Source organism: Benincasa hispida, chromosome 7 (assembly GCF_027475165.1).
Source record: "Benincasa hispida cultivar pf3 chromosome 7, pf3_genome.v1.1, whole genome shotgun sequence".
NCBI classification, from domain to species: domain Eukaryota; kingdom Viridiplantae; phylum Streptophyta; class Magnoliopsida; order Cucurbitales; family Cucurbitaceae; genus Benincasa; species Benincasa hispida.
In genome coordinates this window covers 32,828,604-32,856,106 of record NC_143484.1, presented here as the reverse complement: position 1 = coordinate 32,856,106, position 27,503 = coordinate 32,828,604, and the positions used below count along the sequence as shown (strand labels likewise).

The 27,503-nt window shown below is 35.7% G+C and overlaps 2 protein-coding genes and 1 non-coding gene across 4 annotated transcripts; 2 read left to right on the top strand and 1 right to left on the bottom strand.

Annotated features, from left to right (window-relative positions):
- Nucleotides 1-4,312: 4,312 nt before the first annotated feature.
- On the top strand, nucleotides 4,313-6,621 carry SBPASE (sedoheptulose-bisphosphatase). Its single transcript, XM_039037045.2, has 8 exons — nucleotides 4,313-4,541; nucleotides 4,637-4,759; nucleotides 4,841-5,026; nucleotides 5,306-5,387; nucleotides 5,474-5,695; nucleotides 5,808-5,908; nucleotides 6,026-6,097; nucleotides 6,211-6,621. Exons 1-8 carry the CDS (start codon nucleotides 4,443-4,445, stop codon nucleotides 6,490-6,492), a joined length of 1,167 nt encoding a protein of 388 aa, XP_038892973.1. The 5' UTR covers nucleotides 4,313-4,442; the 3' UTR covers nucleotides 6,493-6,621.
- Nucleotides 6,622-6,960: 339 nt separating this feature from the next.
- Nucleotides 6,961-7,927, top strand: LOC120081870 (uncharacterized). 2 transcript variants are annotated; one of them, XM_039037047.2, is made up of 2 exons: nucleotides 6,961-7,101; nucleotides 7,253-7,927. In XM_039037047.2, the coding sequence occupies exons 1-2, from the start codon at nucleotides 7,099-7,101 to the stop codon at nucleotides 7,736-7,738; spliced, it is 489 nt and encodes a 162-aa protein (XP_038892975.1). In that variant the 5' UTR covers nucleotides 6,961-7,098; the 3' UTR covers nucleotides 7,739-7,927. The 2 variants fall into 2 exon arrangements, with proteins under 2 accessions (XP_038892975.1, XP_038892974.1); XM_039037046.2 differs by having other exon boundaries at nucleotides 6,962-7,101; nucleotides 7,242-7,927.
- A 13,483-nt stretch (nucleotides 7,928-21,410) lies between these two features.
- Nucleotides 21,411-21,483, bottom strand: TRNAR-CCU (transfer RNA arginine (anticodon CCU)). The gene has a single exon. It is a non-coding gene; the product is annotated as a tRNA-Arg (tRNA).
- Between the last annotated feature and the right edge of the window lie 6,020 nt (nucleotides 21,484-27,503).

The following is a 27,503-nucleotide window of genomic DNA, read 5'->3' as shown; positions in this document are numbered from 1 at the left end:
GAGATAAAAAATAGTAGCTAAAAGAAAAACTCCCTAAAACATGTGTGAAACCACCCTAAATCACCTAAAATAAGTACATAATTGATTTGGGATTGCATATTTGAAGTTTGGAAGTTGTGAGATGTTTTTGAAATGTCGCGAGATAAAAAAACAGTAGCTAAAAAAAGGTCCTAAAACATGTGTGAAACCACCATAAATCATCTGAAACAACTATACAATTGATCTGGGATTGAACATTTGAAGTTTGGAAGTTGCGAGATGTTTGCAAGATATTGCAAGATAAAAAATAGTAGTTAAAAAACTCCCTAAAATATGTATAAACTACACAAAATCACCTGAAATAAGTATATAATTGATTTGAGATTGGGCATTTGAAGTTTGGAAGTTGAGAGATGTTTGCGAGATGTTACGAGATAAAAAAAACAATAGCTAAAAAATCTCCCTAAACATGTGTAAAATCAGCCTAAATCATCTAACACAAGTATATATTGATTTGGGATTGGCCATTTGAAGTTTGGAAGTTGTGAGATATGTGCTAGATGTTGCGAGATAAAAAGCAGTAGCTAAAAAAAATTCCTAAAACATGTGTAAAACCCTTAAATCATCTAAAATAAGTATATAATTGATTTAAGATTGGGTATTTGAAGTTTGGAAGATGCAAGATATTTGCAAGATGTTGCGAGATAAAAAAAAAATAATAAAAAAGTTGCTAAAACATGTGTAAAACCACCCTAAATCACTTAAAACAAGTAAAATTAATTTAGAGATACATTTCAAGATTGGAAGTTGCATCAAGAGGAGAAAAAATTTAATCTAACTCAACCCAACATCAATATAAGAATAAAAGTAGAGGACCAAAAAATCTATAACAAAAAGAAAATTCATAAAAACTTACCACAAATATATTGAAATTGAGAGATGTGAGTGACTAAAAATCCTATGGCATGGCAAGAGAGCTTGAGGGAAGAGAAATTAGAGAAAAGTTGAAAAAAAAATGAGAGAAGAGGTGGGAGAAGAAGACTAAAGTAATGTTAATTGGGAGAAAGTAGGATAAAATGAGTTCTTTTCTTTTTTATTTTTTTTTTTAAAAAAGAATTTGATCCCAAAAGTCTTTACTTCCTAAAAAATATCCTATTTTTGACCATTTTCCAAATTTTCAAATGGATTTACACATGTGTGCAACCGCGTGATCTTTCTTTTCTTTTCTTTTTAATTTTTAATTTTTAATTACTTTTTCAAAAATTGGGGTGAAAAAGGCTTCGACCTTTCTAGTTTTCTACCAATTGATTTCAAGATGAATAATCCTCAAGTTTATCTAATAGAATATTCCACCCACTTTTACCTTTCTTAAACTAAATAAAAGTCGGACAAAAAAATTAAGATTAGTTGGGAAGAAATACGAAGGCTGGATTTTGTAAAATTAGCAAATATTTCTTTTATAATTATATAAATTACATCTTCAATTATCATTGTTGATATCAAAAAATGGATCAATTAGTCGATTTATATTTTTAGAAGGAAAATAATCTAAGTGCCCTACAAAAACAATGGAAATTAAACATCGATGTTATATCATGCCACCAACACTCTGGTGCTCACATCAGTGAGGGATCAAGATGAGTGATAGCAGTAGAAAATAGTTGAGAGTGTTTTTCAACATACCCTTAACTAATGAATATCGTTTATATAGGCTCGGCTTCACGTAATGGACACTTAGGCTCTTAATTCTCCTTTATTCAATTCATGTAACCATTGATTTGTTACTCTTGGGCGATTACCATACCACTAACCAAAGTGTCAATCGATGCCTCAATTGCTCGACTCTTCACCAACTCCTCCATGAAATGTCCATTAGGAATTTAAATCACTAGATTCACTACCACTTGGCTTAGTGCAAATGTTCAATGGTCCTCCTTAGTACAACTAGGTCCTTCATGACTCTCGTAGAGGTCCATCACGGTACCACTAAAACCTTCATGATATTGTTAGATCCTTTGCAAAGGTGCTCCATAGGTCCTCCATGGTACTACTAGAACTTCCATGATACTGTCAAGGTTCGAAATGTTGATGTTTATGAAAATATCGATGTCAATAAAAATAGATGGACATTGTTATAACTAATTAATGAAACTTTGTTTGTGACTTAATTAGATTATAATTGATCATTTTTAGTTACCATTTCAATAAAGTACGATAACATTGAGATGTATATTCTAAATATTTGTGTAAATATCGATACGAAAGTAGAAATATAAAAATAATTATAAAATAATATCAAATATTAGTAATTAATTATAAAATTATACGAGACATGATATATTTACTCTAATATGTAAAGAAAGTGAAAATGGAATTATGGATATTTAAGGTGGTAGAAAATATAGAAAATATGAAATAGAAAAATTAGCTAAAATAATTTTTGTATAAGATATTTGGGAAATTGCAAACACAAAGGCTTAAAAAAAATGAAAAAATGAACCACAGATTTTTTATTATTGAGAAAAAAGATGGCAATCAATTTCTAAGAATTTGTCTTCCCAAGTAAAGTAGCCATCAAACCATTAATCTCACCCATCAAATCATAAAACTCTACAAGTTTTCTCCCATAATCCCAAATCCATCGACATTTTCTACGTTTTTTTCTACATTAAATTTGACATTTTCGAGATCTCAATTTTCTCTTAACAAAATTTTGAGCACATTAAAACCTCAAACGAAATTTTCTACATTAAATAAAAACGAAATTTTCTCTTAACAAAATTTTGAGCACATTAAAACCTCAAATTCATAAGATTTCGAACGAAATTTTAAGAGTCCTCCATGATACCGCTAGTTCTTTTAAAAGGTCTTCCATGGGTCTCACATGGATTCTCTGCAAAGATCTTCCATAAAATTGCCAAGACCTCCATAGATCCTTCATATTACTTCTAGGACCTCCATAGTACTACTAAGTCCTTGTCCTTCACGGTACTCCTGGATTCTCCATGGTACTACTAATACTCTTCATGGTACGACTAGGCCCTTTTCGCTCCTTCATGGGTTTTCTGAGTTATCTCTAAGTTCCCCATGAATTCTCTTAGCTCCCTCATAAGTCATGTGAGCTACTTTTAACCCCCCTTATAGGTCCTCTAAAATTTCCTGTGAGTTCTCAAACCTCCTTCATAGGACCTCTAAGCTTTCTCCATAGGTCTCTTTTAGCTCTCTCATTGATAAGAAAAAGGAAAAATGCAAATGGTGATTGGGATTGGATTGATGATAAAATAGAATCCTGGGTCTCGAAAAGAGATTTGATTGATGGGATTTGGTATGATACTTATGAGATCAATGAGATCAATATTCCAATCTTTCTTCTTCGAACATATTGATTTGACCCTATAAGCGGGACTGCCACCCCATAGCATGTTGCCACCAAAAGCAGAATCCCATATTTCTTCTAAAGAATCTCCTAATTGTTCTAGAGCAACTAGAAAGAGATTCTTTAACCAGAAAGAATTCAGTTCAGATGTGAGATATCTATCCAGAAGTTTTCGCAACTCAATCATGTATGAATGTTTGATGGAATCATCAAAGATAAGCTACTTTTTAGCTCCTCATGGGTCTTCTGAGCTTCCTCATGAGTTCTCTTAGTCTCCCATGGATTATATGAGCTATCTCGAAGCTTCCACATGGGTCCTACTCAGATTTTCTATATGTCCTTTGAGCTCCCTCATGAATCTTACCTATTCTACTTGGATTGGTCTTCTAAGGCCATAACTGACTATTGATTGAATGTTGGCTCATTGGTCTTAGTCTGCCATCTCAAGTCTTTATCGGTCTTCTATCACTTTCGGTAAATGAACAAAAAAATTATGAAAATTTAAACCTCCAATCTCAAAAGGATTTAGACGAATGATAGTTACGAGAATTTAAACTTCCCACGAAAAAAATTTAAACTAAGCAAAAGTTATTAATTTGAAAAGTCATGGGCACATCGTACGCTAGTACGAGACCAAATTTTGTACATCTTCTAATCAATGTCTTCCAATTCTGAAAGTCTCGTCTTCTCTATCTCACAAAGCCGTAAGAATACATTTTGGCGTGGCAGTAAAGAAACGGGAATGCAACAAGAGCCAATCGCAATCCAAATGGTAACAATGAACACCCAAAAACTTGACGTCCTACAACCAAAATTCAAAGGCAATAGAGCCGAGGAGTGATGGACCATATCTGTTTTCAGGACAATAGCAGAGCCACATATGAACGAGTGATCCAAATTAGCCTCACCCCATGTCCACCCACTACTTCATCATCCTTTCAAGTAACCATAACCCACGCGGCAGAAACTCTATCACCGCCTTATCCACTCCCTTCCCTGCAATTTTGCAGCTCCATTCCCCCCTTTCATGTCCAATCGATAGTAGCAGCAGCTTGAGAGAATCACTATCCTCATACTTGGGTTGGCTATGGAGACTGGGATTGCTTGCTGTGCTCGTGGGGCTTTTCTCCCTAATCTTTCTTCTCAGCATTCAACTGCTCTTATGTCTCCTTCTTTCGCCAGCAGGGTATGTACAAACCAAACCCATCTCTCTGTTTTTCTAGATTTTGGAAATGTGTGGCTGAAGTTTGATGATGGGTGTGTGATCAAATTGAATTATAGAGTCTGAAAGCGAGTTCGCTATTTGGGGAGTCATTAAGGCAAGTTCCCAAGTCATCAGTGAAGGTGGCATCGAGGCCAAAGAGCGTTCCCCTCAAAACTAGATGTGAGATTGGTGATAGTCTGGTGAGTGTGTTTGTGTAATAATGTCTGCGAGGTGTTTGTTATATTGCTTATTTGAAAATGAAAATGAGTTTTTGATTGTAGGAAGAGTTTCTCACCAAAGCAACCCCTGATAAGGGATTGATCAGATTGCTGACGTGCATGGGAGAAGCTTTGAGGACTATTTCCTTCAAAGTCAGGACGGCTTCTTGTGGAGGAACTGCATGTGTCAACTCCTTTGGAGATGAACAGCTTGCTGTCGATATGCTTGCCGACAAGCTTCTATTCGAGGTCAGCCTTTGATCAGTCTTGAATGATAATTTCTTGAAGTAGATCTCCTATTTTCGAACTTGCTCATCTTTCTTTAGCATTCATGGATGATATTTTCTAATGAACTGTGGAAGAAAAATGTTGAGCTGATCTATGTTCAATCAGCACATGTTTGCATATTAGAGTTTTGATTAAGATATTGGTTTCTTAGGATACCATTCTCAGTAGTATAGCTTATCTGAATCCCTTTCCCAAATCTGCTTTTAAGATACTGTACTAATTTTGGTTTTTGATGAATAGGCCTTGAGATACTCACACTTCTGCAAATATGCTTGCTCTGAAGAAGTTCCAGAGCTTCAAGACATGGGAGGCCCTGTTGAAGGTCACACTTCCCAAATTATAAGCAAACAATTCGACGACAATTCATTGTTTACCATTCACTAACACATTTTATTAAAATATAAGCAGGAGGATTCAGTGTTGCATTTGACCCACTCGATGGTTCAAGTATTGTTGACACAAACTTCAGCGTTGGCACCATCTTTGGCGTGTGGCCAGGTGATAAGTTGACTGGAGTGAAGGGAAGTGATCAAGCTGCAGCTGCCATGGGAGTTTACGGTCCTCGCACAACATATGTTCTTGCTCTGAAAGACTTTCCCGGCACCCATGAGTTCCTTCTTCTTGACGAAGGTTACTCTTGACAACTAAACTGAATTAAAAGCTTTTTCTTAATTGAGAGAATGACTGGAGGTTCTCGATCCATAACCTTGACTTCTTTGCTTTACTGATGGTGATTGGTTAGGTAAATGGCAACATGTTAAAGAGACAACAGAGATTGGGGAAGGAAAACTGTTCTCTCCTGGAAATTTGAGGGCCACATTTGATAACCCTGACTATGACAAGGTTTCTTTTACTTTACCACTTCTAAAAGGCTTGAGAAGAGTATTAGCATTCTCTTTTACACATCTCATCACAGTAAAACCATCTCTTACTACCTTTTTGTGTGTTTCAATTCAACAGCTTATCAACTACTATGTGAAAGAAAAATACACATTGAGATACACTGGAGGAATGGTTCCTGACGTTAACCAGGTTATTAACCTTTCTGATCAATTTTCTTTCGAATTCTTTTATTGGAATGATCGAAGAGTAGGAATGCCTTTTAGTTCGAGGGTTCTGAAAAATGGTTTTGTTTAAATCCATAGATTATTGTGAAAGAAAAGGGAATTTTCACAAATGTGACATCTCCGTCAACCAAAGCTAAGCTGAGGCTATTATTTGAGGTAGCTCCTTTGGGATTCTTAGTGGAGAAAGCAGGAGGATACAGCAGTGACGGGCGTCAGTCTGTGCTTGACAAGGTGATCGAGAATCTGGACGAAAGAACCCAAGTTGCATATGGATCTAAAGAAGAGATCATTCGTTTTGAAGAAACTCTCTATGGATCATCCAGGTTGAAGTCAGGGGTGCCTGTTGGTGCTGCAGCTTAAGCAGGGAAAGAACATTTCCCCCAAAATTTTCCTACATTTGCTTGTTGAAAACAGAATTTAATCTCAATAGAAGCTTGTATGAATTGTATGATAGAAATGAAAATGTTCAAGCTATTTTGAAGTTTGGCACCACAGTTTCCAAGGTTCAATTTTTCTTATCAAAGTAAAATTTAAAAGGCCAAACGAACCAACTTTTCTGAGCTCGGTTTGCCAAGCAAACACCTACCAATAAACTGTGAAAATTTCCCTGAAATGGTAAAAGTTCATCACGCCCTAAATAAGATGAATTATCATCACAGCCAGCAATGATTGGAGCATGATGAGATCTGGAGCTGTCGTACCCCTCGGGGAAAGTAAATTTGATGAATAACATAATCTCTTGGCTCTTTCTGCAAATACAAGAGAATTGTAAATTTCAAAGATGGTGACCTTGGATTTATCTCCTGTAAAGCTCCAGCCTCTCTTATTAAATTATATACAGAAGTTAGCTTTATGCTTTCTAAGATTTATACCTAGAAGTTATACTGTCTTCTGATAAGCTTTAACATGCTTGTCCATGATTGGCTTGTTTTCTGAGATACTTTGGAGTACAGACACTGCTTGACCATGGTGAGTTGAAAACTTCGCTGTTTATATTATCTCTATGAAACTTCCTTCCATTTTCGGTTTCTGTTTTTTCCGGTCTTTATGAGATCAATACTTGTTGAAAAGGCACAAGAAAAAGAGTGAAATTTGATGTATTTTGCAAGTGCTGATGCAGGCATATCAGGGAAAGAATGGGAAATGGAAAGGATCGGTAAGGGGTTTAGTCGATGCTCCCATGGACAAAGTATGGCCCTTGGTCACTCAGTCCAAGAGGCTACAGGATTGGATGCCAATGGTTGAGAGATGCACCGACATAGCCGGAGACGAAGGAGTTCCAGGCTACGAACGGGTTGTTTCGGGCTTCATGTTTCCACTGAAAGATGGAGAAAGATCATGGATCAAAGAGAATCTGCTTTCCATGGACCCATCAGCTCACTGTTACAGTTACAAACTGGAAGCAAGCAATGTGGGATTAGATGGATCTATCAACACATTAAAGCTTGTGGACTATGGAGAAGATTCAACATTGATTGAATGGAAGTTTGAGATAAATCCTTTGGAAGGTGTTTGTGAAGACAGCATAATTGATTATCTGGGATTTCTTTACAAATCTTGCATCAACAGAATTGAAGGTGCTATTGAAAGTAGCGGCAGAATCTAAACAAGTTTAAGTAGAAAAGAGCTCTTTTCTGTTTATGTTCTTGGAAAGGATGTTATTGCTGTTTGTTTCTCTGGAAAATATGAACTTTGCTTTTGTGATGACTGATGAATGGACTTAAAAAACAGTGGTGGTATAGCAATTTAGCTATGGTTGATGTAAATTATTGGCCATATTAACGCTTGATGTGAATTATTGGCGTCGAGGAATTTTTTCTGTGATAAATATAATTGTTTTTAAAATATAATACAATCAAAAAGTGAAAACCCCAACAAAACTACATGATAACATCATGGGACATAACCGGAGAAAAACCAATCAGAATAAGAAATATGAAGAATAGAAGACTCATGCTCCTCCAAAACCTTATGTGCAACAACATGTGCAAGTGCATTTTGATTACGGTGAAGAGGAGAAAATGACAACTCCCAATTTGCATCCCCGAGCTTTAACTTTCTCAATAAAGAAAGAGACATCAGAAATATCGATCACACCATCAATAGATTGACAACCTCCAAACAGTCAAACTCAACCAAAAATTTGAGATATGGAATGCGTAGATATTCTCTAGCCTAGAACAAATGATCATCACTTCAAGAATCTTCACTTCCTTGCATCCAGGTATGAACTTCAATCCAACAAGATGCACATGACCCAAATGGTCTTGAAGCACCCAACTGAAATTGTCTGACTTAGAGATAGGGTTCTAAGCAACATCTGACTTAAGCTTTTAGAAGGGTACCTTAGGAGGATGCACCTAGTTGGAGCAGTCTGGCAAGAAGGGCCTCCACGGAGCCTTTACCACTAAATTCTTTCCTCTCATGTCGAATCTCCAGAATATGACTATTAATTGAATCATCAATAGGCTCAGCATTAGCCGGCTGCATTTGGAACACCAACTTATTCCTTGCTCTCCATATCTACTAAGCTATGATCACAACCTTGTTTAGATCCATGGGAGCAACACGCTCAGATATCCAGTAGAAGCTCTTGAATTTGTTTTACTAGTTAATTAAGTTTAAGTTCCTTTAATTATATGTTAACGATATGTATTAACATTAATGCAAAAGTAAGCTAAGCATATTTAATGGTTGATGCGATTTGTAATGTTTAAGAGAAGAAAAATATTCTCAGTGTCAAGAGTATATGCTCTCATAATGTAAGAACAGTCGATGCATAGAGAGGTTGAGAGTTTAAGCAATGGCAAGCTGGAAAAGAGCAAGAAAAATATGCTAAGTGTGAATGTTGAGCTCTCGGGTTAGGTGAAAAGAAGTTAAAAACTTAGAGGAAGTAAGAGGACTCCATGCTTGGAGCTATGAGGCGTCATGTGGCCAATTCTATTGAACTATATGGCCAAGTCCAAGGAGGGGATGTTATGGCTAAGTATTACAACGTGGTGTGAGGGAAGTATGCGACCAACCTTGTCTACCAATGTTGAGGCTAAGTTGACAAACGAGGTGGCAGAGGATCATGCCTTGAAGGTGTTGGTAAGAGGATATGACGATGAGTAGAAGTATACGATGACAGGAAAAGGCTTAAGTGGCCACAATGCCATGTGATGAAGTTAAGCTGAGGAGTTCAACTTAATTAACTTCTAAGCAAGCTAGGTGACAATCTTAAAGACATCAATTAGAAGATAAGTATGTCAGGTGGCGTTTAATTAGGTTAGAATGTTCATGCAAGCCTAAGTGTAAATTAACATGATGAAGAAGGAAAATGGTTTTTCAAAAATTTTCTTAAACCTAAGAGAAGGAGTGTTGCTGCCATCTGAAGGCTTAGGAAGTGTGAAGGGTTCTCGGGAAAACTAGAAAGAAAGTTGGAGGTTTCCAATTGATTCAAAGGGAGTAATGCTCAAGTTCTAAGGTAAGTGAAAGTTAAGATGTTTATGAGCAAATTAGTTAAAAGAAGCTTAGTTAGTTGAATGTTGGATTAAAGTTATGAAATCTGGAAAATTGACATTTTAAATGATGTTCTGGATGAATATGCAGGTAACAACATACGAAGAACAAGCAAGCATCTAACCAATTGATGATATGTGTTAACGCATGTAGGCATAGACAAAGAGTTTATAGCTAAGGTGCTCTGAGTATGTCACATAGTAGACATTCATCACATAGGCTAAGAAGATGTTTCGATGCTTACCCAAGCACCTTGAGGAAGGATTTCCAATTCTTAGCCAAGTTATAAGGTAAGAGGGCTAAGAATAGCTGATGTGATGAAGATGGTTTACGATACGTTGAACTTACTTTTGATGCGATGAATTACTAGTATGCGATGAAGTTAAGTTTATGCATTAAGCTCAAAAGGGAGCTAATTATGCTGATCAAGGGACCTTTCCTTATTTCAGGGCAGACACAAATAAAATAGGCTTACAGACCCCTTGGATAAATAACTTAAGACATGAATGACTAGTTTTCAAAATATTTTCTAAGTGTTTTACTTATGAGTCCCAACACATGGCTGCTCTTACTTTAATGTTCAACACATGCTTTTAGTAATGGAAATCAAGTCTAATGCATGATTGATGTTTCTAGAAGAATTTTTATGTGAAATCTCCATACATTCCACTTAAGTTTTCATGCCACAACTTAGTATTAAAATGAATTATTTATTGATTCTCGTAAGTTTGACAAGCATGATATTTAATGACATTAACATGTATGATGTCACACCCTCTCCCAGACTATCTGCTAGCTTAGTCAGGGAGATGACGTGAAGCCAAAAAACATCATCCTCCTCTAACGATACCTATTGACCCTGCTGAATTGTTGAACCTGATAAACATACTAATCTTAGATATAAAATACTTTACATGTAACACAACACAGCGGAATCCCTGAAAACCTTTAGACACACATGAAGTGCAGTCCTGACATAACTCGGTTAGGAAAATAACCTGATAGAGATATCACAACCAAAAACATATCCAACTGGGGTTTACACAACCACGACATCTGGTGCTTACACAACTATAAACTATCTAGTTCTTACAAAGACATTTACAATATAAACAGATACAAAGTAAAACTCCACCCACGTATGAAGCTTGATCTGGAAGCTTTTAGGAGAAAACAAACTTTGGCAGTTATCAGGCACCGGGAGCTCGATCTCTACCTGAAAAGTGGGAAAACATTTTGAAAGAGTGAGCTACGAAACCTAGTGAGTGACTAAATTTAAAACTGTAAATCCGCAAATCAGAACACATGATAAACCTTTAAACGTATAAATCTGTTCAATCAAAGCATTAAACATAAACGTGTAACACTAAAAGCTTTCTCAAATGTTCCGCAAGTACGTCATTAAAATATAGCAAGACATATCAAGTATATAAAACATTTGGCATATCAAGTATATAAAATATTTTAACTAACATGACAAATCAATGTTGTGTAGGGCATGCCCAGTACAACCAATGTTCACTAGCTTTATGATGTAGTGGGGCCCGCCCAGCACTCCCAACAGCATCGTTGTCACAGAGTACACTCAACGTCAACAACGGAATATAACCTGTGTGCACACGGTACCATATAGCCTCGGGCTCAATATCTCAGTTATGTAGTCAATAAAAGTCTCAGAAAACCACATGAAAACATTAAAACATGCCTGCTTATCTTCATCTTTCGTAAAACTCAAGCTTACTTGGCTTGCTCGTGAAAAACTGAAAATCTTTAAACAGTACACACTAATACATACTTTACCTTAAATGGTATCATTTCAACTACTTTTCAGGAAGTCAATAATCACGTGCTCGTATATAAACCTCATTAGAAAATCTAAGCTCAAAACTTATGCTTGAAATCATTCATAGAAATCATGTATCATTCATAAATTCATATTCAAGCATGTAAACCATTTAAGCATAAATTACAGTTTAGAAATCATTTTTGAAATTTGTTTTGTCACTCACAGTCTTGGCTAGTTTCCTGGTCTGTAGACTCGACCTTTTCCTCTTGGCCTGTCAAACAACCGAAACCAAGCATCATAACTATAAATCGTCTTGTCTTTCCATGCTCATGAATTCTAAATTCTAGAAATAAAATCACACTTCACATTTTCTTTCTAGATTTTCCAGATTCAATATCCTAATTTTCAACACTCATAACTTCTTCAATACTTGACCAAAATTAATATACTATATATAAAACTCTTTATTTTAGAACCCTCTACAACTTACCTGAAGGAATAAAAACGAGATTCCCAAAGGATTTATCCAGAAATCCCTTGAACACAGTAAATATAGATACGTGCTTCTCTGCTACCCTCTACCTTTCTCCTGAAATTAAACCTACTTCTAGTAATTTTTGGCTCACAAATTCTTCATGAAAGTTATAGGAAATTGAATAAGATTTTCAATCATACTCAATTGAGCTTCTAATCCAACCTGTACACCCCAGAATGTTTGAAAAACTAGAGAAAAGCAGAGATCCTTCTGATTTGCATGAAAATTCTGTGCTCTGTAATCCTTTTAAAAAACCATTAACTTAACATCAGATTTAGCTCAAGCTTCCTTCATAAAATTTGTTAAAAAATAGATTAACTTTCAAGAAAGTTAGGCTTCACCTCATAGTTCTTCCTGTGTAGCTCAAACCGACTTAAAATCCAGAGATAGGTAGGTTGAACCCAAATTCTTTCATGGTTGCATTTGCATAAGCTTTTCCTCCCTTCTTCAACCTCCAACCTGCAGCAACTTCTTCTTCCTCTTTCTTCACTCTCTCTCTCTCGAAATGCTCTGAAAATATAATGGGAAATGATGGAGAAATGGGCTGAAATGAGTGGGTTCTCACTTTAAACCCTAAGCACCGAATGGGTTTCCAATTTCTTTCATTTTCTTTTTTTTTTTTCATTTTTCCTTTTCCTTTTTCTTTTCTTTTCTTTTCTTTTCTTTATTTATAAATTCCAAAATTATTAAAGACAATTTCAACCAAAAGCGTTTCCATTTTCTTCAACAATGAAACAACAATAACTTTAATCCAACATCCTACAATGTGTGACAAGAGCAAATAATCCAAGGAGAGTCTCGGGTTTACATATGATGATAGGAAAACCTACTCCTAAGATTTGGTACCAAAGGTATGGTAAGGTACCCAGTTATGTGATGATCCTTGCTACCGAAGGTATGGTAAGGTAAGTAGGATCCTATTCAGTTCTACATGCATGTAAGATTTATGTTATCGACGTTGATGAGATCAAGCAAAAGAGCTTTCTTAAACTAAGGTTAGTAAGGATTGAGAAAAAAAGGCTCTCCCACATGTTCAGGCAAGGGAGTAGAGAAGTTCTGCAGGACATGTTGATGAGTTTTAAACTAGGGTTTTCATGTTATGTTTTCTTTATTTCCTAACTTTTATTTCTTAACCCTAGTATGTTGTTGAAAATGTTTTATTAGTAAGCTATCTATACTATGAGTTATGAAAGCATGTTTTTTTTTTTAAAAGAAGTCACTCATTGGGTTTTCCAGCTTACTCTTTTAAAATGTTTTTCTCCCTAGGTAGTAGTCGACGTCCTGAGGCCTAGCAGTTCTGCCAGTCAGTCATTTCTCAGAACTTCAGAGAATTTGAAACTTAGGTGGCTCATCATGTTTTGTTAATTTAGTCTTTATGTTCATATCATGGGAAATAGGGTTGAGCTTGTGTCGAAACTGTTGTTGTATTAGACTTGGTTTTTTGGAACTGTTATGTATATTGAAGTTGGTATTTTAGTTAATAGTAATTTGTATGCTTGAACTGTTGCGAGATTGTACGTTAAAATGAATTATGAATTGCTAGTTGTTGGATTTTATGTCCTAAAACTCATAGTTTGTAATATCATATTCTTGTTCAATAAAGCTGTTATTGAAAATGTTTAGTAAATTTAAATTCTATATTCATGAATCCAATAAACTAAGGTTCCGAGGCTATTAAGTTTAAGTTTGAACTTTATGTAGTGGCATAAATGTGGATCAAGTTCAAATATATATAGCCAAAATGGTCTATAGTATATGAATAAGGATGAACGCCTTATTCTGGGAACACTATGGATGTGGCCCATTTTGTAGTTAATACAAACAATATGATCCTAAACCATTCATGTGGAGACATGAAAATGGGGGCATCCTATGTAAAGAGTTTACATAAGACTGAACCACAAAATAGTCATTTTTTACGTTCTAAATGCCGTTTAATGTATAAAACTGACTATTTCGTTAATTGATGACCTTGGTAACTTAATCTTAATCCTGAGCTAACTATGAACTCCTGTTCACTCGGAATTATCTTTAGATCTGCATAGGTGAGGGTAGCTCATTATCGCTTGCCCAATAAGCCTCCCATTTTAGGGGTAAGATTAGGTGGATAGCTGGGAACATAGGGTGCAAGACGGAATTCACTCCTACCTGTTATAGGGATAGTAGATAGGTTGTTCCCTTTAGTACTGAATCCAGGTCTTGAACAAGAGGCCCCACCCTCCCATTGGCCCGAGAGGGTTTTGGTTTATAGGTTGGGACTTAAGGAACAAGATGTAGTCTCGAGGGTAAAACGGTTTTTATGACCCAACTGAGATTACGAACAACCTGTGAAGGATTAGCTTACTAATCATGGTTATATCATATGGACACAAATATATCTATAGTGAGGGGAGTGTAACTACGGGACTATAGTGGAATGACTCGTGAGTTAACGAATGTTGATTAACTTCATCTAAAGAGTTTAGTCAGTTAATCTTGGATCGTTGGAGCCCATGATCTATAGGTCCATTAGGTTCCCCTACTAGCTCATATGAAATAAACTTAGAACAATATGATAGAATAATTCGAATTGTTCGAATTAGGTGAAGAGAGAGAAACCGACAAATATATGTGATATAGTTGTCGGTTTTTTAGTTTAGAGATACAGCTTTAATATTTAAATGTGATTTAAATATCAAAAATATGAATACGTTTATATTCAGAAGCTCGGAAATAATGAAAATGGTCAAAGAGTTGACTTTTGACTTTGAAAAGTGAAACTTTGACCGACCTTATATTCAAATGTGATTTGAATTTCGAGAAAATGAATGCGGATTCATGCTCGGGAGGTCAAAATTAGTCAACACGAAAAAATCATAAAAAGTCAAAATGTTGACTTTTTGGTCAAAGTTTGACTTTGACTAAATGACTATTTTGTCCTTTGACTAAAGTTAGTGGGAAAATTCAAACTTTTGTTGGATAATTTCACTAACAAAATAGTGGGCTAGGTGTTGGCTTATAGTGGAGACATTAAGCCCACTTAGATAATGGATTCTAGGTGTTGGGTTTTTATGAAGTTATTTCATGCAATTTTGCATGACTCTTTTCCATAAATATAGGCTTGTCTTTTTGGATTAAAGACTTTTGGACATTTTGCAAAATTATTTTTTAAAAATTGGGCTGAAAAAAATCCAAACCCAACCCAAATTTCACTCTATTATTTCCATCTCTTTCTCTCTCTCAGGTTCTTCATTCATCGGGTCCCACAACCCGGTTTTGAGTCCAGAGGATAGTAGGTCAGCTCTAGTGGTCGTCCGGTTCGTGTTCGAGCAGAGATAGACGAGTTTTGGGAGTTTCAAAGGTAATGTTTCTAAAAAACCCTAATTAACTAATTTAGGGTTGTATGTTTAATTTATGCAATTAGAGTAAAATTGATCCTCAATTCCGCTACGCATGCCTCTTTTTCTATCATTAGTTAGGTTTAACATGTATGGACACAGGTTTACAGGAGTATGTTGGCAGTAGTTGTCATAGGAGAATTGACAACTGTTGTCTTCGTATCTCTTCTCAGATTAGGAAGGTGATCTAGGAAGGGGTGTGACATCCAATGCAATAGTCTTGGTAGCTCCATTCATATCTTGTTGGGGTTGGTGTCCTAAATCTCGTAGGGTTTTGTAATTTGTAATTGTATTGTACAAATATTTTATTTATTTAATAAAATATGAGATGTTTTATTTGACATTTAGTAGCATTAAACCTACAAACCAATAAACTAACATCTAGGGTTATCATCTGTAGCTTAAACATGTATTTAGAGACATAAAGATGGATCATGTTAAAGTGAAAACCTAAATGGTTCATATTAGATGGATAAGGTTGGATACCTTATCCTGGTAACACTACAAATACGACTCGCTTTGTAGATGTTAAATTGTTGTAAAGTGCTATAAATGATCTAATTCTAATCATTCATGTGGAGACATGTGAGTGAGGATATTCTATACAAAAGAGTTTGTATAAGACCGAACCACGAAATGACTAGTCTCATTATATAACACCGTTCATAATTAAGACTTACATTTCACCAAGATGACCATAGGTGACATGACCTGAATCTTGAGTGAGTTGTGAACTCTTGCCTATGAGGGCGGTCCTTTAATTTGTATGGGTGAGAGTGGTCAGATCGCCGACTCAACAAGCCTACCATTTTGGAGATTTGTCTGATTGAGAAGCTGGGAAAGCAGCTACAAAGACGGAATTCACTCCTTTCCCAACGTCTGGGTAAGTAGATAAATTGCTCCCTTAAGGGCTGATTCTGGGACTTGAACAATGTGGTGTCACACCCTCTCCTAGGTCGAGCGGGGTTTGGTCATAATTGGACTATGATTTATTGTTCATTAGAGGGATTAGTGGTACTTAAGGAGTTAGATGTAACTATAGGGACAAAACGGTAATTTTGGCCCAGCTGTACTGACAAGCAATTTGTGAAGGGTCATCGTACTGTTGACTGGTTATATCCAATGGATACAGAAATATATTTGTCGTGCGAAAAGTGCAGTTGTCGGTCTTTAATAGAGTGTTCAATAGTTAATAGATGTTGAATAATTTACTTAAAGAGTTTAGTCAGCTATTCACGTACCGTTGGAGCTTCAAGCTACAAGTCCATGAGGTTCCCTCTGCAGCTCAACAAGGATATCAATTTTGGATTAATTTGATTTGTTCAAATTAATTGAGGAAATTAATTACATGTGATACAATTACTTTAATTTAATTATATATGATATAATTATTATAATGTATATGATACGTTATAATATAAAGTTTATTTGAGAGGAAATAAATATTTGAATATAATTTAGATATTAATTATGTGACTTGGATTCATATAATTAAATTTAGTATAAATGAGATTTATATTAAATATTGTACATTAATGAGAGAATAAAAAACTATAGATTATATTATATTTGATACAATATTAAACTATAGGTTATATGTTATATTTGATATAACATATAGTTTAATATACATATTATATGATAATTTGGTTATCATATAGATATATACTATTTTCTATTAAAATAAATTTTATTTTATTTTATTTTTTTTTAAAATTAGTTTTGGGGGACTACCTCCTCCTTTTTTCTCTATACAACGAACGTGAGTGGGAGTGGTGCTACCATCTTCTTCTTCCCTTGAGTTTTACAATACAAAACATACAAAATTATTCTGAGAAAAGTTCTCAAGTTCTCTATTCTGTTGGGGTTGATGTCCTAAACTCTCGTTGGGTCTTGTAGTTTGTAAACACTATATTGAACAAACGCTTGTGATGTAATAATATATGATATTTTCTTCACTGTTGTTTATGAAACATGAGATGTTTTATTTGCTTTACAATAAACCAATAAACTAAGATCCCTGATTGTCATTGTAACTTAAGCATGTATGTGGAGATATACAGGTAGATCATGCCTTAAGTGATAACCAAAATGGTCTGTAGTATATGGATGTAGAAGGGAAACCTTATCCTGGTGATGCTACGTTGTGACTTATTACAGATGGTCTGATCTTGATCATTCATGTAGAGACATGCGAGCGGGGGCGTCATATACAAAGGAGTTTGTATAAGACCGGACCACGAAGTGTTATAGTCTCGTTATATAACGTCGTTCATGACAGAGACTTCATTTCATTAGGATGACCATAGGTGACATGACCTGAATCCTGAATGAGTTGGAAACTCCTGCTTTTGAGGGCGGTCCTTTGATTTGCATGGGTGCGAGTGGCCAGATTGCCGACTTAAACCTATCACCTTGGGGATTCTTCTGATTTAGGAGCTAGGAATTCAGCTACACAAGATGGAATTCACTCTTTCCTTGAAGCAGGGGTTAGTAGATAGATTGCTCCCTTAAGGGCTGATTTTGGGACTTGAACGATGTGGCGCCACACACCTTTTCATGGCCCGAAATATGTCCACACATAGTAGGACTATGTTATATTATTCATTAGAGGGATCGGTGGTACTTAAGGAGTTAGATGTAATTACAAGGGCAAAACGGTAAATTGGCCCAACTATACTTACGAGCATCTGTGAAGGGTTATCGTACTGTTGACTGGTTATATCTGATGGACACAAAAATATATCTATGGTGAGAAGATTGCAGCTGTTGATCTTTAGTGGAGTGTCTGGCAGTTAACGGATGGTGGATCTTATGGCTAAAGAGTTTAGTCAGCTATTCACGTACCGTTGGAGCTTCAATCCACAAGTCCATAAGGTCCCCTTGGTAGCTCAATGGATTCAAGTTGAAAATCAGTTTTTGGGTCAGTTTGAAGTGTTCAAATTGACAAGAGGGAGTTTGATTATATATGATATGATTAAACTGGTCAATTATATATGATATAGTTGACATGATGTATGAAATACATTAATTGGAGAAAAATGATATAAATATGATTTATATCTAGTAGAGGAGAAAAGAACTATAGTTTATATGTTGCATATGATGTGATATTAAAACTATAGGTTATAAATATAATATGATTATATTTATTAATAATTAAACAAATTATGAGATAATTGTTGGTGGTTTTTCTCCATAGTCGCATGTAAAAGTGTGAGGTTACATTCAGTTTTCATAACTGAAGGATAAAATGAAAATAGTTTTCATTTTGCAAATAAATCGGACAATCGCTTCATGAATTGTACACTTCCCATCGTATAGCAAACGAGAGCCTACACGATAGCTCAAGTTTTCCTAAGCGATCGTGTACACGCGCAGTCGACCTAAACAATTGTATAGCTTTTAGTAAGCGATTGTGCGCGAGAGCGTTTTTACCTAAACGATCAACCCTGATTTACTAAACAATTGTGCACATGTTTCTAAACGATCAAGCACTCGTCTATACGATAGACTCCAAACCTCTCCCACTTGCTTGGTCGTTGTGTGCGACCGTTCTTTCCTTCTTCCCTCTACAAAATCCAACAGAGTCCACACCTCCTGGATTCTCACTCAAGAATACCGAGGTTACTGAGTGGTAGTGTCCTCCTTGCTGCCTGTTCATGTAGAAGACCGTTCGATGGTGAGCGACAATGAGATTTGGTGGACGATTGACTTGGCGATCACAACAACAACGAGAGTTACTGATATTAACGAGAGCGAGAGATCAAGGGCAGAAAATTTCTTCAAAGGTAAGTCTCTTGTCCTTTGTATTTATTTGTTAAAAGCATGCCGTAATTTGTTTGTAGATGCATAACTTGTTATTTGATTGTAAATGCGATATTTCTGTCACAATGAATTTGGAACGATCTTGCTTCTGCTCATAGGTATTCTTTGATAAGAGTTCCTTCATGTTCTTCCCTCTCTTCTCTTTTCAATTCCTCTCTCTTTCAAAATTCTAAGAGCCCACAACTCCTTAGTGATTCTAATCCCATTAGAGAATACAGAAGGCTCTTTTCGTGGTGGTGACCATTTGGATCGAGTTTGCTCGTGACAAATCTGGAGAGCAAAGATTTGTGAAGAAGGTTTCTTCAAGGGTAAGTCTTCTCTCACCCTAATTATTTTTTCTTTACATTTATGTTTGCATGCTATAAATTTATGATTATGCATATTGTTTGTATTTTGTAATTTTGATTCTATGAAAATAAATTTTGGATCGATCTCCATGCTTCCGCTTAAGGACCTTCAAAGGTTCCTTCATACCTAACATCACAAAGAATGGGCACAATAGATGGAATGGATCTAGGCCAAATTTCCCTAGCTATAGAGCACTACAGCATAACATGTGTCGCTATTTCCACATGGACACCTATTTTGGCAAGATTAATTTAGTAGGAAAGATGTCATGAATAAATCTCTAGCAGTAGATCTTAACCTTCGGAGGTGCTTTAGTCTTCCATGAGGATTGTCGATATATATAAACATTTCCACTAAAGCTAAAGAAAGTTTTGACTTTTGTTTTTTGTTTTCGTGACAATATCTGGGGTGGGGAAGAGGAGCAGAACGAAGGGGAGGGGAGGATCGAAGATCTCGAAGTTGATAGTACAAGTTCATGGCAATTAAGCTATGCTCATAAGAATTTTGATTAAAACGCGATAGGATTCTCTTTTTTTGTGATTTTTGTATAGTGAACATATAAATAAGGTTTATGAAATAATATGATTAAAATTTTCTGTTTTGAAAAAAAAAACTCAGATAATTAAGAAAATAGGTTAAAAATCCCCTTTTTAAGAAAAATATCTCAAATGAACTAAAAAAAAAACACATGATTGGATAATAACAAAACAAACGCACTCCAAAAAGGGAGAAAGAAAAAAGAGAGGATGCATGTTCTTCCAACGCCCCAATACATGCATCTAATGACATATTAAAAATATAACAATTATATGTTTCTAATGTGGTGTCATGCTTCATGCATCTCCAATTTTCATTACATATAATATTTATATAATAGAGTAATGAAAACATACATAACATAAATCCCCCATCCAAACTATATATAAGTTATCCTGTTCAATTTTGGTTTCATGCCATGTCTCTGCTGTTTTACAGAACCGATCCAAACTTACCAGACATACCTATAGTTTATGCGAGTGACAAGTTTTTGAAATTAACAGGTGCTAAAAAAGGCGATCCTTCTTAGCTTAGTACGGAGCCAGTTAGGATTGACTACTTTTTTTACACAGTTTGGTTTGATGGGTCCATTCAACATGCCTTCTAAGATCCTTTTATATGGTTGTGTAAGTTTAATAGCATGAAATTTCCCATCAATTGAAGGTAGCAGCCAAATATCAAGATGAGTCGATTACTAACAAGCAAATTCCAAGAAGTTACGTGGGAGCGATCAAGCAAAACACAATTTATTTTCAGAATTGCAACTCATCAGACCTAACGATTAAAGTTCACTCCCTTGAGGGACCAGAAATTTGTAACAAAGCTTCACATAAATACCGACATGGACTTAATCTCTCCAATAAATAAATGACACCTTAGAGAGGTTAATAGATTTATTATTAAGGAGATGAACAACTTCAAAACAATCAAACCCAATGGTGATATTAGAAATCTTGCTAGAACAAATACTATCTAATTTTTCACAAATAGCCATAGCTTCGAGAATGTTAATCTCCTAACATATTGAGACAATTTTGAATCCAACCAAATAAATACGTCCCAAATAATCTCGAAAAACCCCACCCAACCCAACCTTCCAAAATATTTTAAAGGACACCATGTCGTATCATGTTAAACCTTCCACCAAGAACATCCTGCCTTTGGGAAGAATGGAACTCTAGTTCAGTTGTTTTTCCTTTGTAGATTCTTTACTTGCAATCATCTCCTTCAGAAAGAAACTTCTCAATTGATATGCACATATAGTATCGTGTCAGCAGAAATAAACTTAAGTTATTTTCTCGTTAAATAAATGAGATATCTTTAATAATTGACAAAATTAAGGAAAACTATTAAAAATTGCAATAAACGCGCCAGGTAGGGGTCGAACCTACGACTTTCTGCTTAGGAAACAGACGCTCTATCCACTGAGCTACAGGCGCCATTTGCTTAGATAGTATAATTACAATTTATATTGATATTATTAGAAGAATTATTTTAAATGACCAGAAATATTTACAAATAATAACGAAATACAACGTTCAAATTCAATTTCTGGGCCAATTAAAAAAAAAAAACTCATTTCAACAATCCCCAAATAACTTACCCAAATCTTACCAAAAATATCCTTAACAGTGTTGGACAGCTTGTTAAAAAAAAAAGCCTCAATATCGAATGCGCCAAGAAGCTTCAATTTGTTGCTTGAAATTTCAATCTAAACTCCGAAACATTGTGGGTAACATCAAAATCCATGCCAAAAATTGATAGGCATTCAAAACTAACCAAGATCTAAAGGGAATTCATCGAATCTTAAAGAAGAAGGCCTTACTTACCAAAATCCAAATATTCTAGCAAGCAAAAGGGGTTTACGACACACAGACTGACAACAACTAAACGATGGGACGATGGGTTTGGCATGGCAGAATGACTCCATGAACGACCTGCAAGAACGGCGAAAAGTGGTGCGGCATCTGCAAACTGGAGCGACAAGGAACCTCCCGCGCGTTCGGTTTAAATTCGATGTGAGGAGATGCCGACACGGTTGGGCAATTGACGGTGAGGGATGACACTCCGAGGGAGAGACGGTGGCGGTCGATTGTTGGTGGAGGTCACTCCTAGAGTGACACGAAGTACTACTTAAATCTCGATTGTGAACTTGTAAGGACGTGAGAGCTAATAACGTATCTTATATGTTATTAATCTCCCATTGAAGTGTTCTAATAACTTTATCATATATGTTATTAAACTCCCACTGAAGTGTTCTATTATTAAAATGTGTATATTTATACTTAGGTTCATTTCGGCTAATTAAACAACCCTAAGTCTATGTGGTTTATCCAAGTATAACACTTATAAATGGATTTTAAACCTATGATGTCTAGGTGATAAACCGTTTAATTACCTTACACCGCTCACGTATGCGTATAAAACTGGTTAACAACGCTCAATTATTCAGCCATAATCCCCAGGTAGGAGGTGTTCCGTAGACCGTCAACTTAAGTACCTCCACCCTTAGACAGAATTATATATCAGTTGAGTTTGTAACCACGTTTTACAAGATGTTGACCTATTTTAACTTATTAAAGGAGTGATTAACTTACGTGAGCATGCAACTTATCTTTGTTATGGATTTTAATGTCACACTCAATTTTATAACAACTTATAAAATATTAGATATGCTATTACATCCACAACATACATCAAAGGCATTCCAATTTAATATAACAATTATATTAAATACTTGAAACCCTATACATGCATTCTATATATTATAACAATTTATAACATATATATGATGCATGTAACATGCTTCCTATGGTGGGATTTAAATCTAAATGGCATACTATATGCACAAACATGTTTAAATTTAAATACAACATACATCACATGCATAATTATTTGAATAACCCTGATATGGTCCAACTTTGGCATCCTAAGCAAGCATAATAACTAAATTATTATAAAACTGGTCCAAAAATAGCTTTAAAAAGGTGTAGAACTACTCGAACCGACCCAAACCTGGCCCGCACCGCTCGAACCGGACCTCCAAGACATCAAAATTGGTGGAACCGGTCAAAAAATGGTTGAATCGGACCAGATTGGGACTGAACTAGACTGAAACTAAAGAAAATTAGTCAAACTGACCCTTCTCGATCGTCCTCACTTAGAAAGCCAGTTTAGTCCTCGATCCTCATTGCTCGTCTAGTTCAACTCGCGTCACGATGATCGACGCTCGACGCTCAGTTGAAAAACTGGTTTCCTCGATGAGCTAGGATGAACAGCATCATGATGCTTCATCCCAGCGTTGCAACGCTGCGTGAAAATCACCACGATCTGGGAAGCCACGAAGAACAGCGTTGCAATGCTCAAGGGCAACATTCAAGGCTGCCTGGAGAGAAGCCATTCTGCAGAAATTTCTCCTCGACCTTGCTTGCTTCAATCTCCAAATTACAACCTAATTCAGACTCTAATGACTCCAAATAAATTACAGACTCTAGAGTACACATGTAAGCTCATCAAACAAGAGCCGATTTACCAATTTAACTTGAAAATCAAAGAGAAATCTAATGCCAAAAGCTAGAAAACAACATATCAGTTCACAAAACATGCAATCTTAGAAATTCACCCACCAAAACTCAAATTAACACTAATTGATTGCTTAAATCACGCTCTGATACCAATTGATGGAATACACAAGCATGCAATAGAAGCAAACATAATCAATAAGCACTCTAATTATATTTAATTTGAGTTCTAAAGCATGTTATTTCAGAAAATCAACACAATAGGGTTTCAAGTTTCATACCTACGATGAATTCTCTAGATTCCAAGCTGCTCTTCACTCCAATTCAGCTCCAAATCAATCATGTATCACCAAGAGATCTTCTCTACTATTCTCAGCCTTAAATTTAAGTGGTGAAACTTAGTTTTGAGTGAATTTGTAAAGTAATTTTTCTGGGTTTTGAGAGGGAAAGAAAAATGAGATCAGAAACTCATCTTTTAGCCCACAACATTCCCTCTTCCTCTTTAATTCAGAGTATTTTATCACTCTACACCATGCAAGCACTCACTAGCAACCAAATTGCTAGCTCCAAGTTGCAAGTGTGAGTGGGATTTGTGTGTGTATGCATGAAGAACACCTCATGCATGGAGAAAATGTGGGAAAAACCCACTTTCTCCTAATTTTCCAAATTTTAATTTCATTTTTCAATTAATTCTTTAATTAATTAAAATCTGATTTGATTAATTCATAATTAATCAAATTTTAAAAAACAAAATCCAATTTCTTAAATTGGATTAAAATTGGAAATAACATATTTATTTAATTAATTAATTTAATATCAAATATTAAATTGATCACACACCTAATTTTAAACATGAATCATATTCATGTAATTAATATTTAAATCAACATTTAAATATTATAAACTCTCCAATTTTGTTTAATTTCAATAAATTAAACGTTAATTATATCAAATATAATCATACAAACCCTAATTTGAAATTGAACTTATTCAAACTCAAACCCTAATTTCAATTTGAACATTTTCAAATTGAAATTCAAATTGATATCATTCCAAATTCACTCAATTTATTAATTCAAGTTGTTCATGTTTTACGAGCTAGTAGAGGAACTTTATGGACCTACAGATCATGAGCTCCAACAATTAAGATTAATTGGCTAAAACTTTTTAGACCGAATTAATCAGTATTCGTTAACTATCGAGTTACACCATTATAGCTCGATAGTGAGGGAACTTTTATCAAAGAGTACCTCTGAGCGAAAGCAAGATCGTTCCAAACTCATTGTGATAGAAACAACGCATTCACACTCCAATATATGAGTTATGCATCTAAAAACAAATTACGACATGCTTAAAAAATTAAACAATAAAGGGATGAGAGACATACCAGTTGAAGAACCCTTCTTCGCTTTAAATCTCACTCTCGTCAATCTAGCCAATCTCGTTGTCGTTGAGATCATCAAGCCTATCGTCCACCAAATCACACTGTCGTCTACCACCGAACGGTCTTCCACAAACAGGCAGCAAAGGACGACACAACCACTCGGAAACCTCAGTATTCTCGGAGTGAGAATCCAGGAGGTGTGGCCTCTGTTTGATTTAGTAGAAGGAACGATTGTTTACCACGACCAAGCAAGTGAGAGATATACACATAGACGGATGCTTGATCGTTTAGTAAAAGGTGCGCAATCGTGTAGTAAAAGGGGCCTGATCGTTTAAACGATCTTTAAGTAAAATCACTCCGTGCGCACGATTGTTTAGCAAATTCTATGCGATCGTTTAGGAAAAGCACGCGTGTACACGATCGTTTAGTAAACTTTGAGCTATAGTTTATGCTCTCGGTTTGCTAGGCGAGGGGCAGTGTACTCAATCGTGACGCAATTATCTGATCCTTTGCAAAATGAAAACTATTTTCATTTTATCCTTTAGTTATGAAAACTGATTGCAATCTCCTACTATCTCATGCAGTTATGGAGAAAAAACCGCCAACAATTATCTTATAATTTTTAAATTAAAAAATAAATATAATCATATTATATTTATAACCTATGGTTTAATATCACATCATATGCAACATATGAACCATAGTCCTTTTCTCCTCCACTAGATATAAATCATATTTATATCCTTTTCCTCCAATTAATGTATCTCATACATCATGTCAACTATATTATATATAATTGACCAGTTCAATCATATCATATATAATCAAACTTTTCTTGTCAATTTGAACACTTCAAGCTGACCCAAAACCTGATTTTCAACTTGAATCCATTGAGATACCAAGGGGACCTTATGGACCTGTGGTTCGAAGCTCCAATGATACATGAATAGCTGGCTAAACTCTTTAGCCACGAGATCCACCATCCGTTAACTGCCATGCATTCCATAAAGACCGACAGCTGCACTCTTCTCATAAAAAATATATTTCTATGTCTATCGGATATAACCAATCAATAGTACGATAACCCTTCACAGATGCTTGTAAGTATAGTTGAGCCAATTTACCGTTTTGCTCCTATAATTACATCTAACTCCTTAAGTACCACCGATCCCTCTAATAAACAATACAACATAGTCTTACTATGTGTGGACACCTCTCGGGCCATAAGAAGGTATGTGGCGCCACATCTTCAAGTCGGAATCAGCCTTTAAGGGAACAATCTATCTACTTACCCCTACTTCGAGGAAGGAGTGAATTCCATCTTGCGTAGCTGAGTTCCCAGCTCCCAAATCAAACGAATCCCCAAAATGGTAGGTTTGAGTCGGCAATCTGGCCACTCGCACCCATGCAAATCAAAGGATCGCCCTCAAAGGCAAGAGTTCTCAACTCACTCAGGATTGAGGTCATGTTACCTATGGTTATCCTAGTGAAGTGATGCCTCTGTCAAGAACGACATTATATAACGAGACTATAACACTTCGTGGTCCGGTCTTATACAAACTCCTTTGTATAGAACGCCCCTGCTCGCATGTCTCCGCATGAATGATCAGGATCAGACCATCTGTAGCAAGTCACAACATTTGTAACTATTCTACAAAGCGGGCCACATCCGTAGCGTTACCAGGATAAGGTTTCCCTCCTATATCCATATACTACATACCATTTTGGTTATCACTTAAAACATGATCCACCTGTATGTCTCCACATACATGCTTAAGTTACAATGACAACCAGGGATCTTAATTTATTGGTTTGTGGTAAAGCAATTAAATCATCCAGTGTTTCATAGACAAAAGTGAAAAAAAAAATCATATATTATTACATCACAAGTGTTTGTTCAATACAGTGTTTACAAACTACAGGACCCAACGAGAGTTTAGGGCATCAATCCTAACAGATAGTTGCACTCTCCTCATTGTAGATATATTTGTGTCCACAGGATATAACTAAAACCAGTAAGTCGACCCTTCAGTTCGTAATAACGGTTGAGTCAATATGTTGTTTTACCCCTGATATTACATCTTGTTCCTTAAGTTCCAACTGATCCTCTAATGAACAATTGGTTTATAATCTAATCACTAAACTGAATCCCTCTCAGGCCAGTGAGAGGGTGGGGCCCCTTGTTCAAGACCTGGATATAGTACTTAAGAGAACAACCTTTAACAACCTTTCTCCTATCCCTAAATTGGGTAGGCGTGAGTTCCATCTTGCTTCCTATGTCCTCAACTATCTACCCGATCTTACCCCTGAAATAGGAGGCTTATTGAGTTGGTGTTGTTGAGCCAACCTTCACCCATGCAAATCTAAGGATAATCCCAAATAAACAGGAGTTCATAGTTAGCTCAGGATTAAGATCGAGTTACCTAGGTCATCTAAGCAAAATAGTTAGCCTTAAACAATAAACAACATTATAAAGTATGAGTGACTTATTTCTCGGTCCGGTATTATGCAAACTCATTGCATAGGACACCCCCACTCCTCATGTCAATACATG